At 33.7% G+C, this 16,464-nt stretch overlaps 1 protein-coding gene across 1 annotated transcript; it reads left to right on the forward strand.

The window, feature by feature from the left end:
* The first annotated feature begins 12,238 nt into the window (after window positions 1-12,238).
* Window positions 12,239-15,586, forward strand: LOC126968216 (uncharacterized). The gene is made up of 4 exons (XM_050813084.1): window positions 12,239-12,359; window positions 12,710-12,787; window positions 14,381-14,477; window positions 14,559-15,586. Exons 1-4 carry the CDS (start codon window positions 12,336-12,338, stop codon window positions 15,536-15,538), a joined length of 1,179 nt encoding a protein of 392 aa, XP_050669041.1. The 5' UTR covers window positions 12,239-12,335; the 3' UTR covers window positions 15,539-15,586.
* Window positions 15,587-16,464: the final 878 nt, after the last annotated feature.

The raw sequence follows: 16,464 nt of genomic DNA on the forward strand, positions 1-16,464 counted from the left end.
AAGAAAAGTCAAAGGGCTTTTGAAAATAAGTCTATAAACAATATAGGTAATAGTTCTGATATTGCCATAAACTAATTAAACATGCATTATCAAGTATAGCAAAAACGCACGGATCACGTAAGCGGAAAAATTGATAAAAATATTTATTGTCTATTACCTATATTATTACGAGTACTTCCTCCATTTGTTTTTATCAACCATTGTTGTTTCTTTTTCCCATACGTAACAATATCTCATATTGAATCACAGGCATTGTTTTCTCGCGGGTACTTATTTACTGATATATTTCAAGTTCATTTTTTGGATGCTACATAATATGTATTAAAACACGTATATATTCAAACAAAACAAATCTTATAATAATGTACAATACTATAATTACATGTAATTAAAATTATTGTTACCGGGGAGGGTACCAAGAATACTGGCAGCATTTCCGCGTTGGATAGCTAGGCTGATCTGTTGACCGAAATAGCTGCCAGAGTGCTTGATTTACCAGTCGCCTTATTGAGGCGCGTAGATAGTACTTTGTACATTCTTCGCGCCTCTGTGCCCCACGGACCAAGTGTCTCGACACCAAACAGCACTAAGATAAAAGGCTCACGGAGACTGACATATTTGCGACGCTTGCTGTCTTTGGCATTCGAAGCAGCAGCCCCAGCACCAACTGACATAACTTGGCGATGAGAAGAAGCCATAGTTTCGACACAAGTTGCATCCACACCAGCGCCCTTCCCCGTGCCCAAGCTACCACGGACATTCCATCGGGACGCTTGCCGTAATATTATGTACTATTGTTGATATTTACTGTGTTTTCCTTAAAAGCAAGGTTATGTTAACTATTAATCCACGTGGTTCAAATAACTTCAGCCAATGAAACATTGGAATTCATATTTTATTAGTAAACTAGATGATACCGGCGACTTCATCCGCGTACACACATGACTGAGCACGTTTTGCTTACAAAAATCATTGTTTCTTAAAACTTTATATTAAATGAAGATATCTTAATATCTTTTATAGATAAGGGCTATGTGTCTAAGGATTAAAAATTAGAAAACTTAATTGAAATATACCCAGTAGTAGTTTTTCCGTGATGCGCGCTTAATAAAAACCTCTATCATTTTATTCATATAAATATTTAGAAAATACAAGTTCTTTTTTTAACGAGCTATTACATAAAATCCTTTTACATAAAACTTTATAATGCCGCTAGAAGTGAATATTTTTTGTATTCAAATTTGAAATTTCAAAATGTTTAAAAACAATTATTCATTCATTTCAATTTATTTTAAAACTTATTTTCAATAATATATTAGGTAAATAAAAACACTATTTCAATAATGCACAGTTTTATACACATTGATTTTTCACTAAATCCATTCAGATTTACTTATAAGATGTACACAGCACTAATATTGCACAAAACTGACGTTTGAGTTGACGCTGTATAGCTACAGGTATACTGCTATAAGCCTTTCGGTGACGCGAACTCACGAGATTTCACCCATCCAAATAGTTCCCAAACCGACCAAAGAAGTTATCTTTTCACTTCAAAAATCTTCTTCTGGATTAGTTTTCTCCATTACATTATTTTATTTCCAGGTGTTTACGTTATTAGTTGTTGTGGTAACAACACACGCTGGCTACTTCAGACCGGCTGCAGGCGGTGGTTATGGATTCGATCGAGGCAGCCAGGGGTATACTAGCGACAATAGTGCAGTTGGATACAATAGTTATTACGTAAGATATTTTATATTTATATAAGTACATAAATTTAAAGATAAAAGTCATTTTTCATTTAAATCAAAAAATTTACACATAATAATATCACCGTTATAAAATTTTCATTTTCATTTTCAACATTTCGACTTTCTAAAGTAGGCAAATAAAAATTAATCGTAAAAAAAATCTCTATATATTTTCGAGTAAATTATTTTACTCGAAGGAGATAGAACGAAAAAAGAGAAAGATAGATAGAGTCTCTTGCTGCTACACAACCGATGAAAACAGGCCAGGTTTATTACTTTAGTATGCGTGACAATCTACTTCTTAAATCTTACTCCGAATTTGTTTGTCACTTTGTATTAGGGTAATTGTGTATTGCTCAAAATAGAGGTAAACTGGCAACCTCAATTTTTTCGACGTTTTCACAGCTTTCACAGTCTATCTAGATGTATGTGTGTGTATCATTGGATATGTGAAGGAGAATATAATATTATTTTAGGCTTACAGTTAAACAATAATCCTAAGTCTTTTGGTTCGTTTCGTTCGTCAAATTTGATAGAGAATTTTTATTTGATAAAAGAACAGCATAAGTATATGAGTAGTACGCATGCAACACAGTATTGCATCAACATAAATAGGCATAGCTCCGTAAGTAATTTACATGACGACTGATGCACGATCAGTTGCGAAAGATCGGAAGCCTTTCAAGAAATGCATTGTTTGATAGAAGTGCAGTTTTTATTATTTTTATGGGAACGAGCAGATATTCTTGATTACGTCAACTGAGTTGTAATTTATCGCATTTTACAGAATCAGGGAGATTTAAGGTCAACTCCATAGTTAAGTAACCCCAAGCGCATTGTCGTTTGGCGCCCTCTCGTGGGTGACAGATTAAATGCTACAACACTTTGTATTAAGGCTGGGGACCGAGCCAATGGCCCTGAGGAATCGAGCGGAGCTAGGTTACCTCTCTCGCACAAGATTGCCGTAGTCTTAATTCATAATTAGAAGCAATTTTAATTTATTACAAAACATAATACATTTTTCTTTACAAAACTAACAAAACTATGTCATGTTAAATAGTATTGGTGTACAATTAATTAATTTTTATCTAGATTGAATGATTTACGTGGCTCCAACTGTAAATGTTAGGGGTAGTTTGGTGACTTTTTTGGCACTGTCTATAAAAATATAAATGTAAAGAAAAAATGAATTCTCGTCTCATATTGTGTAGATATATAATAATTTTTTGGAAAAATGTAAGCCTTATATAGTCCGTCAAGAAATAGTTACAATTATGCGCTTTTTTGGCGATTTCTTGGGATACATATGGAATCACACTGTGTTTACACTGAAGGTTCTTCTTATTTATCAGTGAAACATTTTTTAACATATGAAAATTTCGTGAGACATTATAATTTTTTTTTGCTTAAAACAGCATTACAAGCATTATAGGATATATTCTTAGATAATGAATACGTCTAGATAGAGTCTCTTGCTGTTAGATAACCGATAAAAATAGGCCGGGATTATTACACACTAATGACGTAGCTACGTCTTACACTCGCCATTTGTGTGACACTTTGTGTTAGTGTGCGTGATTTGAGCAGAATAGAGCTTAGTTCTAAAGTCTATTTCATTCGACGTTTTCTATAGTCATTTCATAGTCTATCTAGACGTATAAATGATCTAGGCACTATGACTAGCTTCGGACCAATCGGAGATCCTTCATCAGGGTGAGTGCAGTGTGATCGAGCTGATACTGTCTGAAACTCAGTTTGAATGGTCCAAAAGTAGTCGGTAGCAACTCTGACAATCCGCGAGTAAAGCGGTTTTGACAAATAACATATGATTTCTAAGTTCTAAAAATTTATCTCTTTAGAATAATCGAAAGTGGCCAATTAATATAGTGCCTATAAGTGAATAAATCAGTGATAGACATTTCGTTGTGCGTTGCTAAATGATAGAACTTTTATATACCAACAAATAGTTGATAGCATTATAGGAATCTTACGTTCTACCTAGTAGGAGTTTGTATACCTAATCCTTTTAGGTAAGTATATTTTTGCCACCATACTTATAAATGAATACCAAATTGAAATTAAGAGGAAACAAATTTTCGACTAATTGCTGACAAAGCAACGAACTGATTGTACGATTTCATCAACGATTAAATGTAGAAATAATACAGAGACTCTCCTGCGGGTAATAAGCAATAGGTCAGTTCTTGATGACGTGTTATGTGATTCATTAGATTCGTTCAATCTTATTAACTGTTCGTAATACATAATCACATAAACACTTTATAAAACATACAGTATTCCGAAGGATGAGTCATAATTATTAGTCATAATAAAACTAATTAAAACAGAACAATACAATTGTATAATACTAACTCCATGATTCATCTAATATTGTGAGAACAAATCAACGCGTTTAACTCTTTTGTACTGCAATTTTAAATCGCTAGTGAATTGCATGGCATTTAAATTGTGAATGCAATATTGATCAGGCGTTATATATTTGCTACTGTTGTTTATTTTACGATACTATTGTATCAGATATTTAAATTGTATTGTTCGTGTTTTTCATCATCATCATCATCATCATCAGCCGGAAGACGTCCACTGTTGGACAAAGGTTTCTTTGAGGCGTCCCCCAAAGATCTTAACGTTGTTTGGTCCTGCGCTGCTCTCATCCAAAATATTCTGGCGATCTTGACCAGATCGTCGGTCGGTCTTGACAGGCTGGTTGGCGATCGCATTAGACGTTGGTGCTTCTTGGAAGTATGCCACTGACCATCCTCCGTTCTACCATCCCTTAGTCGCCACTTAGGACACCCACGGGAGGAGATGGGGTGGTACCAGGGGCGGATCTACTTAAAGGCTTTTTGGGCTGCAGCCCAGGGCCCCGTGGATACAGAGGGCCCCCAACCGAACTGAAAGCAACAGACTAATTTATATAACATAACCTGTCAATTTATTTTGCAATAAATAATGTTTTAATAAATAAATAAAATATTTGATTTTCCTATTTTCTTACTGTACTTAACATAATATATTATATATACCTACGACAAAATGGCAATTGGTTGAGTAATTAGGTAGGGCCCCTAAGCAGTACTAGCCCAGGGCCCCACAAATTCAAGATCCGCCCCTGGGTGGTACTATTCTGGTGGGACACTACACGCGTACTAGTGTCATTATATTTTATATTGGAATTGTATTTTTGTTTTTATTTTAAAATAATTGGCAAGTTTTAATCGTGAGTATATTTTCAGACACGACCGAAATATGCCTTCGATTACTCCGTACATGACCCGCACACGGGTGACCATAAGACGCAATGGGAAACTCGGGAGGGAGATGTTGTAAGAGGTAATAAGAGTATCAACTGCGTAATTTGATTGATGATAAAGTTATACATATTTGGGCGACCAAAATAACAGAGGTCACCTAATTGTATGTCATCACCGCGGCCCAAATTCTCTTGTAACACCAGACGGGGTATTCTAAGTGAGGTTTAACCATAGAGTTATAGATCGTATAACGTACACGCTTTGGCAGGTAGCGCAACTGTAAGCGGAATTAGTTTATTGCAGAGTTATTAGTTTTATCTGTGTGTATATTTACCAAGTAAGTTGGTGATCAAGATTTAATCCTGGAAATTTTTCTGTGTCTGTGACCTATCTTCTTATTTTTTTTTGTAGATAATAAACATTTGATACCTACACGAACAAGTCTGAGAAAATTTTTAGGATACAAATAAAGAAAAATATTATAATCAAACATAGTTACGTTAAGTACGTGATTTTCAACTTAATTTAAAACATTTTTCAGGAGCATATTCGTTAGCTGAACCAGATGGCACCACTCGTATTGTAGAATACACAGCCGACGATATCAACGGATTCAAAGCGGTCGTGAGGCGAGTCGGCCATCCACAGCCAATTCAAGCTTACGGAAAAATCTATCGAAGGCCCGGTTACTACAAATACCAATAGATGTCGCTTTTAGGGAAATTGTAATTTTTTACTGGGAGAAATTACGATAGTTTTACAATATCAGCGGTAAATACCAGCTGAACCAATTAATTTATTAATGCATAATTTTATAATTTTAGTCATAATTTAGAATACAGATAAGAAATAATAAATATGAATGTGTTTTATTTACCTTAGTAATTATTCTGTTCTGTATGTTCTTTTACGTTAGCTATTGAGGTATGGTCAAAATGAATACGTAGCTACTAAATTGAACAATTTCAACAATTTATTACAATTATAAATAGTTTATTTCGAAAAATACACTCTCAAGTATCTAATATAATGTATAATAATAAAATGAGGCTCGTAAGTCGTAAGTGGTTATAGCAATGTTAGTAAACTGAAACAAATTTAACTAATTCAAACAAAGTACCATCCGCATCACGTAGACGTCTGGCATTCCACAACCACGCGTTTTGTTCGAAATTTCTTGCCTCGCACAGCCACTTTGTGGAATCAACTACCGGCAGCGGTCTTCTCGAACAGATACGACTTAAGGACCTTCAAGAAAAAAGCATACTCCCACCTTAAAGGCCGGCAACGCATTTCTTGACACACCTGTTGTTGCGGATGTCCATGGGCGGTGGCCTCACCTCTCCCCATCCCGTGAGCCTCTTGCCCGCTTGCCCCCTCTCATATAAAATAAAATAGGTATATATTCAAACTTAGTATAAATAAATAAAAAAGCTCACATTATCTTAAAAGGCATAATTAAAATAAAATCTTAGAAAATGAGACCATAATGGAACTCAATATTTAGATCCCTGATTCCCTGCGACAATTCTCGGCCATAGTGATAAGCAAAAGGCCTTTCTGTACAGATATGAGCATAATGAAGCACACTAAATGAGAAAAAGCAAAGAGTAGGTTACTATTTAATGTGTTTTTTTATGTTTAAACAAGTATTAATACCTCTAAGTTTAAATGACTTTTATTATATAAGTATGATACTATATAATAATATTGTTGTAGTTGAAAATACTTTTGTTAATCTTATAGAAAAAATTTGGTGTGAAATAAATATATAGTAAAAACGTAGCAGTTAAGGGAAGTCCTCACATTTTATATGTATACATACAAGTACCATACATAATTGATCAAGCCGTTGTTTTTCATGACTTTAATTGAGGAAATTATGAACTAATCAAGCAATAAATTATACTTATCGACTTATTCTTACAAAATAACAATTTATCGACCATATAATAAGAAACATATGACTGATATATTTATAACTTTAATTGATACGTAATAGGATATGTTTATTTCATCCAAAATCACCTAGGAAACATATACAGTGTCGGTTGCCCAATAGGAAGAGCCGTTGATTCTCATTACTGTACCCATTTTTGATTCTTGCCCAACACGTAATAATGTACTTTCGGGTTTTGACTTCGTTTGTACGTTTATTCTACGTTTTATAAGTCGGGGGAGCTCTTGTGACACTAGTGTGATAAAAGAGGAGAAGACTTAAGCCAAATGCTTGATGGCCTCCATACATCTTCCCAAGGAGTAGGTCTCAAAATGAACATGGACAAGACGAAGATCATGTCAAATGGCCATGATGCACCTACTCCCGTAACAATTGGGAACTGTACTCTCGAAATTGTTGAAGAGTACGTCTACCTTGGACAAACAATCCATTTAGGTAGGTTCAATTTCGCGAAAGAGGTTGTTGTACGTTGGATGAGGGCAGCACAGGACTGATCGTCGTAGATATCTTTGGGGGAGGCCTTTGTCCAACAGTGGACGTCTTCCGGCTGATGATGATTATCTTTTTCTGCCATGCTGCAGTAATGTGTAAGCATTATTGTGTTTCGGACTGAGGGGCGCTGAAGCTAGTGAATTTACTGGGCAAATGAGACAACATCTTATGTCTTAAGATGACGAGTGTAATTGTAGAGCCGCTCAGAACTTTTGGATTTTTTAAGAATACTGAGCGGCACTGCATTGTAATGTGCAGGGCGTATCAGTTACCATCAGCTGAACGTCCCTTATTGTCATAGAAAATATCTAGAAGTAGAATATAATACTGTAATAAACGAATATATATACATTAATCTATTACTTGTAACAGCAATATTAATTGTCAAGCTCAACAATGAAATTATTAATAATATTTTCCTCAACTATAAATTTACACTGGCATCAATTATTAATAATAATGCAGATTAATTGGGTATTGCTACTTGTGAGTGTACTGACTTTCATTTACATAGCTACATAATTAGCTGATGTATTCGTAAGTAATATTGTACGAGTTAACACGAATGAACTGTCACCATTCAGGCTTTAATGTTATAATTTTCATATTTAACAATTCACTATTGGAGTAATAAAAAAAAACTACACGCAAGAGACGTTAATCTCGTCGAGAATTTTACTGCACTTTGCTAGTTATAACACATTTTTATACAGCATTTTTCATGAAGTTCAACTGATTCTTCGATAAAACAAAGGAATTATATTCCGCTGTAAGCTTATAGAAGTGTGTATAAATAGTATTTCATTATATATATTTAAATTATATTATGATAAGTTTCTTGTCCAGACGTTTCAGGCCAACGCAAATCTTCGCCTTGACGCTGCAATATGGCCGCAGCGTAAGAAGGTAAAACTACATATTTAGAAAATAAAACTGTTCAGTATCCTTACCATAGTTACCTGTCATTAAATATTTGGAAGTGTCATTTACTAAATAATTATTTTAAGTACAAAGTCCACTTCACACTATACTAGATGTATCCCATCATTTTTCTTAAATGTGCTCGTATTCCTTTCCTTTTTTATTTTAAATCGATTCTTCAACCCTACCTATTTCTATTCTTGTACGGTTATAGTATCAATAGGTGGTAGTTTTTGACGTTTAATAAGTAGGTTAAATCTTATTTTGAACAAAAATATTTGAATTTGAATTCACTGCATTGGAAAAGTTATCGGAATGATTAGTTTGATTTCCGCTACAGTTTGGAAGAATTAAAGTGTTTGTTGACATAGTAAATATATTGCTGACAGTTTGATTTGATAACATGATCACTACCTCCGAAGCTTCACAATAATCGATCAATGTATAACGCACCAACTTCCTATCCGTTCCAACCGAATGTCTTTGTGAATTGATTAATACTGTCCAGTGTTTAATTAAAAGAAAGTTTGCAAGTGTGTTTGAAAACCGCCAATATACGTTGCAAAAGTAGACAGATATAATTATATAGTACACTATAATGTGACTTCTAGAGCTATATATAACTCCATGACTCAATATCGATGAAATTTTTACTTTTTACCTCCTAGTATTCGATTAACCAAAACACTAATGCAGATTTTCTTACAGAAATACTAAATAATAATAATGAAAACCTTTTCTACACAATGATATATTTAATACAATATACTAAAACATACATAAATACATGTAAACATCCATGACTCAAAAACAAACATCCATATTCGTCATATAAATGCTTGCACCTACCGGGATTCGAACCCGGGACCTCTAGCTTAGTAGGTAGGATCGCTAACCATTCGGCTATACATGTTGTCATATTCGTATACTATATATGAAAACATACTTCGCCAGTTACAGAAAGCATATTATTTAAAGTTAATGTTTCGTTATATCACATGCTATCTTTGACTGTCAAAATGAAAAAAGAACTTTTGTAACTGGCAGACTGTCTAATTAATAAACACAATGTAAAGTAACTACAAGTTTAATATTAATACTCCTAATGTCATGTAATTCTGTAGTGACAAAGGTGAGATACTTAAATACATTTTTTTTAAATATTGAATAACATTACTTCGATTTTATACTTACTTACTTACTATACTTTAATAAGAGACAAAGTTCAAATCACTTATCATTCTGATTTGTATAAAGTATAATTTCATTTTACAACGGTTAAATTGTGAATTTCTTACATTAAAACATTGCCTCCTTTTGCAGTGAAAATTTATTTAGGTGTTCTGAGCACATTATTTTAAGGGTATTGAATGAGATTAAGCCGTCACGCTCGTTCAGCTCCAGTCGACTAAGAAAGACTCGATCGGTGTCCATAATTTTATTACATATGAACCTACCCTTGTTTTACTTACTATTACTTACCGTATACTACAAGTAAAAAAAACCATCGAATTAGATTCTGACAAGTGGACCGAGGGTCCATGCTGATGAAATAGCAAAAATAAACAGTGCACTAAATTCTTCATTCACACTTGTGGTAAGTACTCTGTATTCCAGAAACCGTCTCAAAACATTTTTTCAGTTGAAAAGAGATGAAAAAAGACGCTTGATTCTTAAAGCTCGAGGGTATGACTTCTTATGTTGTTTATTTCAATCTGATACCGTTCATAGGAAAAAGGGTACATGGTAACAAGACGAAGGGTCATCAAAGCGATCCTATAAATAATTTTTCTAGGTGAGGTGCACGTTTAAATTTTAAATTTAACTTCTCTTTGTATATCCTTGGGGTAATTATCACTCCTGCAATATTTAATTCAAGGGTTAATTCAATATTATCTTCTGCTATTATTTCACCAGCCATGGCACAATTCTATGCCAAAAATTCTTTGTTTCAGGTAAAATTTATTATTTATTTATTTGAATTTTTTTTAACTAAAGAGAATATAGACCTATAATGTTGTCTTTTGCTATTATTTCTCTCGTAATTGTGCCAATAAATGCCAAAAATTCTTTTGTGAGATAAATATATTATTTATTTATTTGATCTATTAATTCTTGCAATTTGTCTCAATCGCATACAACGGTAGTCAGTTGGGTCCAGTTCTAGCAAATACGGACGATGTAGATGGGTTTTAAAATGTGGGTTCTGTAGAGTTCAAAGGGTTTTACGAGCCGTGTAAGGTGTTGCATTATCAAGAAGCAATTATGGTCAAGATCGGTTCAATCGGGGCTGTATGACTGTAAGTTTCGTCATCATTGTCCGAAATTCATCGGTGCTATTTTCATAATTTCAAAATCATTGACGTTAACTTCCGACCCTATCCCCATTTTGCTCTAAATTGATATTCTATCAACTCCCTGGAACTACGACAAGCTCGCTCTATGTTACCAATATTGTTCTACTAAATCTAAAGTATTTCTTATAGGTATACTCTATTATATGATATTTGAAGCTGTGTACTCAACCAAACGTGAAAATTTTGCAGAATACGCATCCCACAGACAATTGGCGATCTATCTTGTTACGAATATATAAATCATAATTGATTTCCCTAAATCAAAACGTAATTGCACCACAGTCGGAACTGAATCGTTAATTTGTGTTAGAAGAATACGATATTTAACTTTTTCACATAAGGTCGCTTCGATCCTATTCCCGTTTTTGTTACGAGAAAAGACCTACAGTACAATAGACATCTGCTGTTATAGTTTGATCGGATTTGAGGTAGTGAATTACATCATGCAATAACCACTAAACAGTTCTTCTCTGGGGTACTATCATTTTTCTATGGGAAGCTTCGCTCGTCATTGTCGCTTCTAGTTAACCATTGTAAAGGAGCTGCTTTTCACCACATGTTACAATTCGCACCAAAATCTCTTCAATTCCTTGCGAACTTGTTAAGTCAAGATTCAACTCGTTGCTTTCTGTGTAGGTCGGTTAAAATATGTGCAACCAATATTTAAAGTATTTTATTGATGCATATCATACTTGCTAATAGTATAAATCGGTAAAGTATTTATGATTCGGCATCGCGCTTATTCCTTGGTAGTTGGATGTGAATCGGCTTCATCGCTCTTAACTCATCATATTTTACGTTAGCGTATGGTCTTCCTCTGCGGAAACGATATTGTTACTAAGCTATTTCTACTGTGGTAGTACCACATTGGAATTCATCAATTACTCAAAATTATCCTCCATCTTTACTTTTAAAGCCAAGCGGAATAAATTTGAAAGTCGAACAATCCAATGTTGCACATTATTTTGTTAAATCTAGAATGTGTCACTCTGAAGTATTTCCATGGATTTGTTTCTATCCAAATAAGTCAGAATACTAAATAATAAATACATACTAAGCCCCTATTGTAATAGGAAGGGTAAAATACGCCTCCAAATTTAGATATATTTAAAAAATAGTATCTAAATCTCGCAGCAAGTCAAGTCCAATTTTATTTCATAATCTCAATTTGATGCAGGAAAAAGAAATATATTATATCTATAAGCAAATAATGCAAACTAAGGCTTATTTCAAAATAACTATCATTACTATCTTAATCGGAATATATTATTACTCATGAAACTTTCATTCGAGAGTAACAGCCTAAAGAGAAGGAAGTAGGATCCATCCGGGATAGGATAACATCATTTAAGACAATAAAACAATTAAATACCCACCATGAAGTGATAAATGTAGTTGTGTGTGTACGCACAATTATAATGTGCATGTGTGTGTTTATAAATAGGTAAGTGGTGGTCAGTAGTGCCCATCTTCACGTTCATACTCTGGTATGGACAGGTTTACGTCGATTGGCGCGACGATATAATAGTGACAGTGAAATTAATTTGAACGGTGAATGGTAAAGTGAACGAGATTTATTATGGCTAAACTACTCAAGATCCTGGTATGTTTTGTGAATTTTATACTGTCTTTGTAATTAAGTCATCAACTTATTAAATTTACTACTTATATCACCCAAATAATTACAATACTTAATTTTCATATGACATTAATTACTTCAAATATTTATTTCAAAATGAATGAAAGTGATGAAATCCTTAAACTGAATCTAAAAATAAAAGGCATTACTAAATTGAAAAGTACTTGTTAATTTGTATGTGACCATAAAGTACAATAGATAAGTGAATTGAATGAATTTCTTAATATTGATTTCGTATTGATGATTTATGGAAATTAATCATAGTAACACGAATCCTTCAATCTCAATATCTTAATTTGATGTCGTTATTTTAGGTGTTTCTGGTTCAAATACTTCTTTGCGTATGCCAGGAGCAAACAATTCAAGAAATTTCGGGACAAGAACAGCAAGATGTGAGTACTTAGTAAGATAACTAGAACAAATATTTCTTGCACAAAATTATATCTTTTTTTTCCATTTAAACAAACATTTAATGATATGAAGGTATGTAGATATTTATACAAAATAATAAAATACTTTCAAATATTGTCAATGAAATCTGCTATGCGATTTAAATAAGTTGACCTACCCTCACTTACACATAATATCTATCGAAAGTAAGTTGATGTTGTAACCATATCGCCCAAGTCTTGCTCACCCACTTTTCTCCAAGCCATAACTTGTTTAAATTATTGAACTAGTTATAGGTTTTAACATATTTGATTTATTAAAATGAAAAGAGGTAAAAGTCTATAATTCGTAATACGATTTATTGAAAAGATAGTTGCATAATTCACAGCTGTCGATGAATATTCATAGCACGTGGACGTGAAATTGAAAGCGTACGATCCACTGTCATTGACATTGAATAGCATGATACCGTTACACGGCGCATGCGCCTGCTCGTCTTGAACTTGATGAAGATGGCCGCCAGCAAGCGACATTAACACAAGTTGTGTTTACAAACATAGAAACTAGTTTTAATGAAACACCAATTAAGTATTTAAGTAGAAACGAAGTGAATCGAAGTGAATCGAACTATAAGTGAGAATACAAGGGCAACTACAGCTTAATTCTGATTGAATATTTATTTTAATAGGATTTTGAAAATATAAGCCTCGCCATCACTACTTATCTTAATAGCTATTCTTTCTCGGGGCTCATTCCCTAAGTCGAAGTTTCCTCTATGGGACGCATTAAACCAATTAATATGCTCGAAGCTTTCATTAGCCGTATCCAACCAAACATCCCGGCTTCTGTGCTACAAGCACCTTGCTTAGTGCAGAGCCACCACTCAGTTCAAATAATCAACAATGTGCTTAAATATTTAAATATTCATAATTTATATTATAATTAAGTGTATCGTGTTAACTCTAATTACTTTATAAGTATCATAATTTTGGCAATAAATTTACTATAATTATATTGCAAGCTGTTTCAGCTACGTTAGTTCCACGCCGGAACTCGTATTAAAAATACTCTCATTTCAATTTATCTTTACTTATAAAACTGAACGAAAAAACAATTAAAACTCTTACATTTTCTAAATACAGAATGTGTAAAACATTCTAGCTGTTGTGTAGAAAAGTTTTACCCTGAAATTTCGCACCCAAAACGTTTTATAGTAATCCAAAAAATAAATGACGCCAAAACAACAAATTCATACTTAAATCTCAATTATATTGCAGGTTGTTTTACAGTATGTAGACGTTGAAGCAATAATGACGTTATTCGAAAGCGATGAAAGTGTCCATTGTAATTTATTGGCTTACCAGACAAATTAACGTCAAAACTCTTTTGTTGCACTAGAACACACACGTTGCGAATTCTAATTTTATGGAAACAATTAAATGAATCATTGACTATTCAGACTTTATAATATCTTTGAACATGCAACGAACAGTTGTTAAAAGTAAATATCACACGAAGTTCATTGATTGCGGCTTATAAGACGGTGATAAGATAAAACAGAAATTATTAAATATTGGTAATTTTTTATGTTTCAGAATAATCCAAGCTATTCATTTGGTTATGGGGTATCGGATATACGGACTGGAGATATTAAAACTGTTTGGGAAGAAAAAGAAGGTGACACTGTTAAAGGTTGGTATAGATCTAATTAAATACCATATTAATATTATATTTCTATAAAATTTAGTAATATTATGGTTTTACTTTTCACAGGTCACTACAGTGTGATAGAACCAGATGGTTCTATGAGAACTGTAGAATATTCGGCTGGACCGAACACCGGATTTACAGCAGTAGTTAATAATGATGGAAAACAAAATGAAGCAGCGATAAATTCAAATTTACCAGAAGCGATGGAAGATAAGGTCCTTAGGGACTATGATAGGTACTACGATTTTTCAGACGATGCTGACGTTGATTCACCGTACAGAATAAAAGAGAAAAAAAGAAACAAGCACCCATATGACTCTTTATTTAAAGATTATTCGTATTTTAAGCAACCGAAGTATCCTGCAGACCAACTTAGTGAATATTCTCATAGTATTTCTATAAAACATCCTCTTGAAGATACATATGACGGACCTGCTCACAGTCACACGGGCTACGGATCAGATCAAAACTGTCATAAAAAACATAAAGTTGAATATTTTGGTCATGTTCCTGACTTGGACTTTAGAAAACAAAAGTATCCACCAATTTCTGACTCATATAAATACGAACATGATAAATACAAAAGTGAAGCATCGACTATAGACGAAGAAAAATTTGTCTACCCATATAAACAGAAATTACACAAACCATTAAAACATGGTGAATACGCAGAACCTCCATTTAAATATGGCTTTTCAAATGGACAGGAATTTCCTTCAGCTGAAGGTTATTCGGATTACTCAGCTCCGCGGCCAAAGAAAAAGTATAAGCCACATAAGAATTTAGATGACTTTGGTAATGTCGATGACTATGTGCTTGTACCTAAGAGAAAAGTAAAGAAACCACCTAGAATTATTGAATCACCTGAATATCAAGAAGATGAGGAATTTGACCAAAGAGTTCCTTTTTCAGGATATGAAGAAGATTACGAAGATAGGTACCTCAAGCCTCCTCGCGCTACTACGGCTAGCCCAAAAGAAGTAGTAAAGAAAGTTGTAAAGAAAAAGCCTGTTATTAACCTTTTGGATATATTTGATATTTAAATAGATGGATACAAATTAGTATTAAAAACGTGCTAGTTTAGGAGGACGTAAAATTATAAAGGGTTTTGTTAAATTAATTACTCTTGCCAAAACTAAAGTCTGATTTAATAAACTATAAATGTAGATAAGGTTGAATGTAAATATCTCGTAGTTGTATAATAAAGTTATGTGGTCTGTTTAAACTAAAAAATAAATGAGTTGTTTTATTTATTATTTGAATACTATGTTAATGAAAATATTCAATAAAGTAGGCTGGATCACTTGGCGATGCGTAGAGATATCGCTTCATTGTGTATCTTCTACCGCATTTATCACGAGGAGTGTTCTGATGAGCTGTTTAACCTGATTCCTGCCACCGGATTCCACCTTCGCACGACACGCCACAAGTTAGGATATCATCCCCACCATCTGGATGTGTGGCGGTCCTCCACAGTGTGGTTTTCAAGGATTTTTCTTCCACGTACTACAAAGCTGTGAAATGAGCTTCCTTGTGCGGTGTTTCCGGGACGATAAGGAATGGGATACCTTCAAAAACAGCGCGTACACCTTTCTAAAAGGCCGGCAACGCTCCTGAAATTCCTGTGGTGTTGTAAGAGATTGTGGGCGGCGGTGATTACTTAACACTAGGTGACCCGTAGGCTCATTTGTCCTCCTATTCCATAAAAAAAGCAGAATTAAGTTGAGATGGAAAAACTGATACAGAGCTAAGTGCGTTAAGAATATTCAATATCCTTTTGGCAAATTAGCGTGTTATAGAATATCGTGTTAATGCTGTTGAAATAAATTAACCATTACTCATTTGACACTAAATAATAACCACAAATCGATTTCCACTGTTCATATATTATGCGGTTAAGTAATGTTCTAAAACGCTCTGATAACACCGATATTCTAGTCATGTCTTATAAAGCATTTCAAAACAATTG

This window comes from Leptidea sinapis, chromosome 15, assembly GCF_905404315.1.
Source record: "Leptidea sinapis chromosome 15, ilLepSina1.1, whole genome shotgun sequence".
In the NCBI taxonomy this organism is placed as follows: Eukaryota; Metazoa; Arthropoda; class Insecta; order Lepidoptera; family Pieridae; genus Leptidea; species Leptidea sinapis.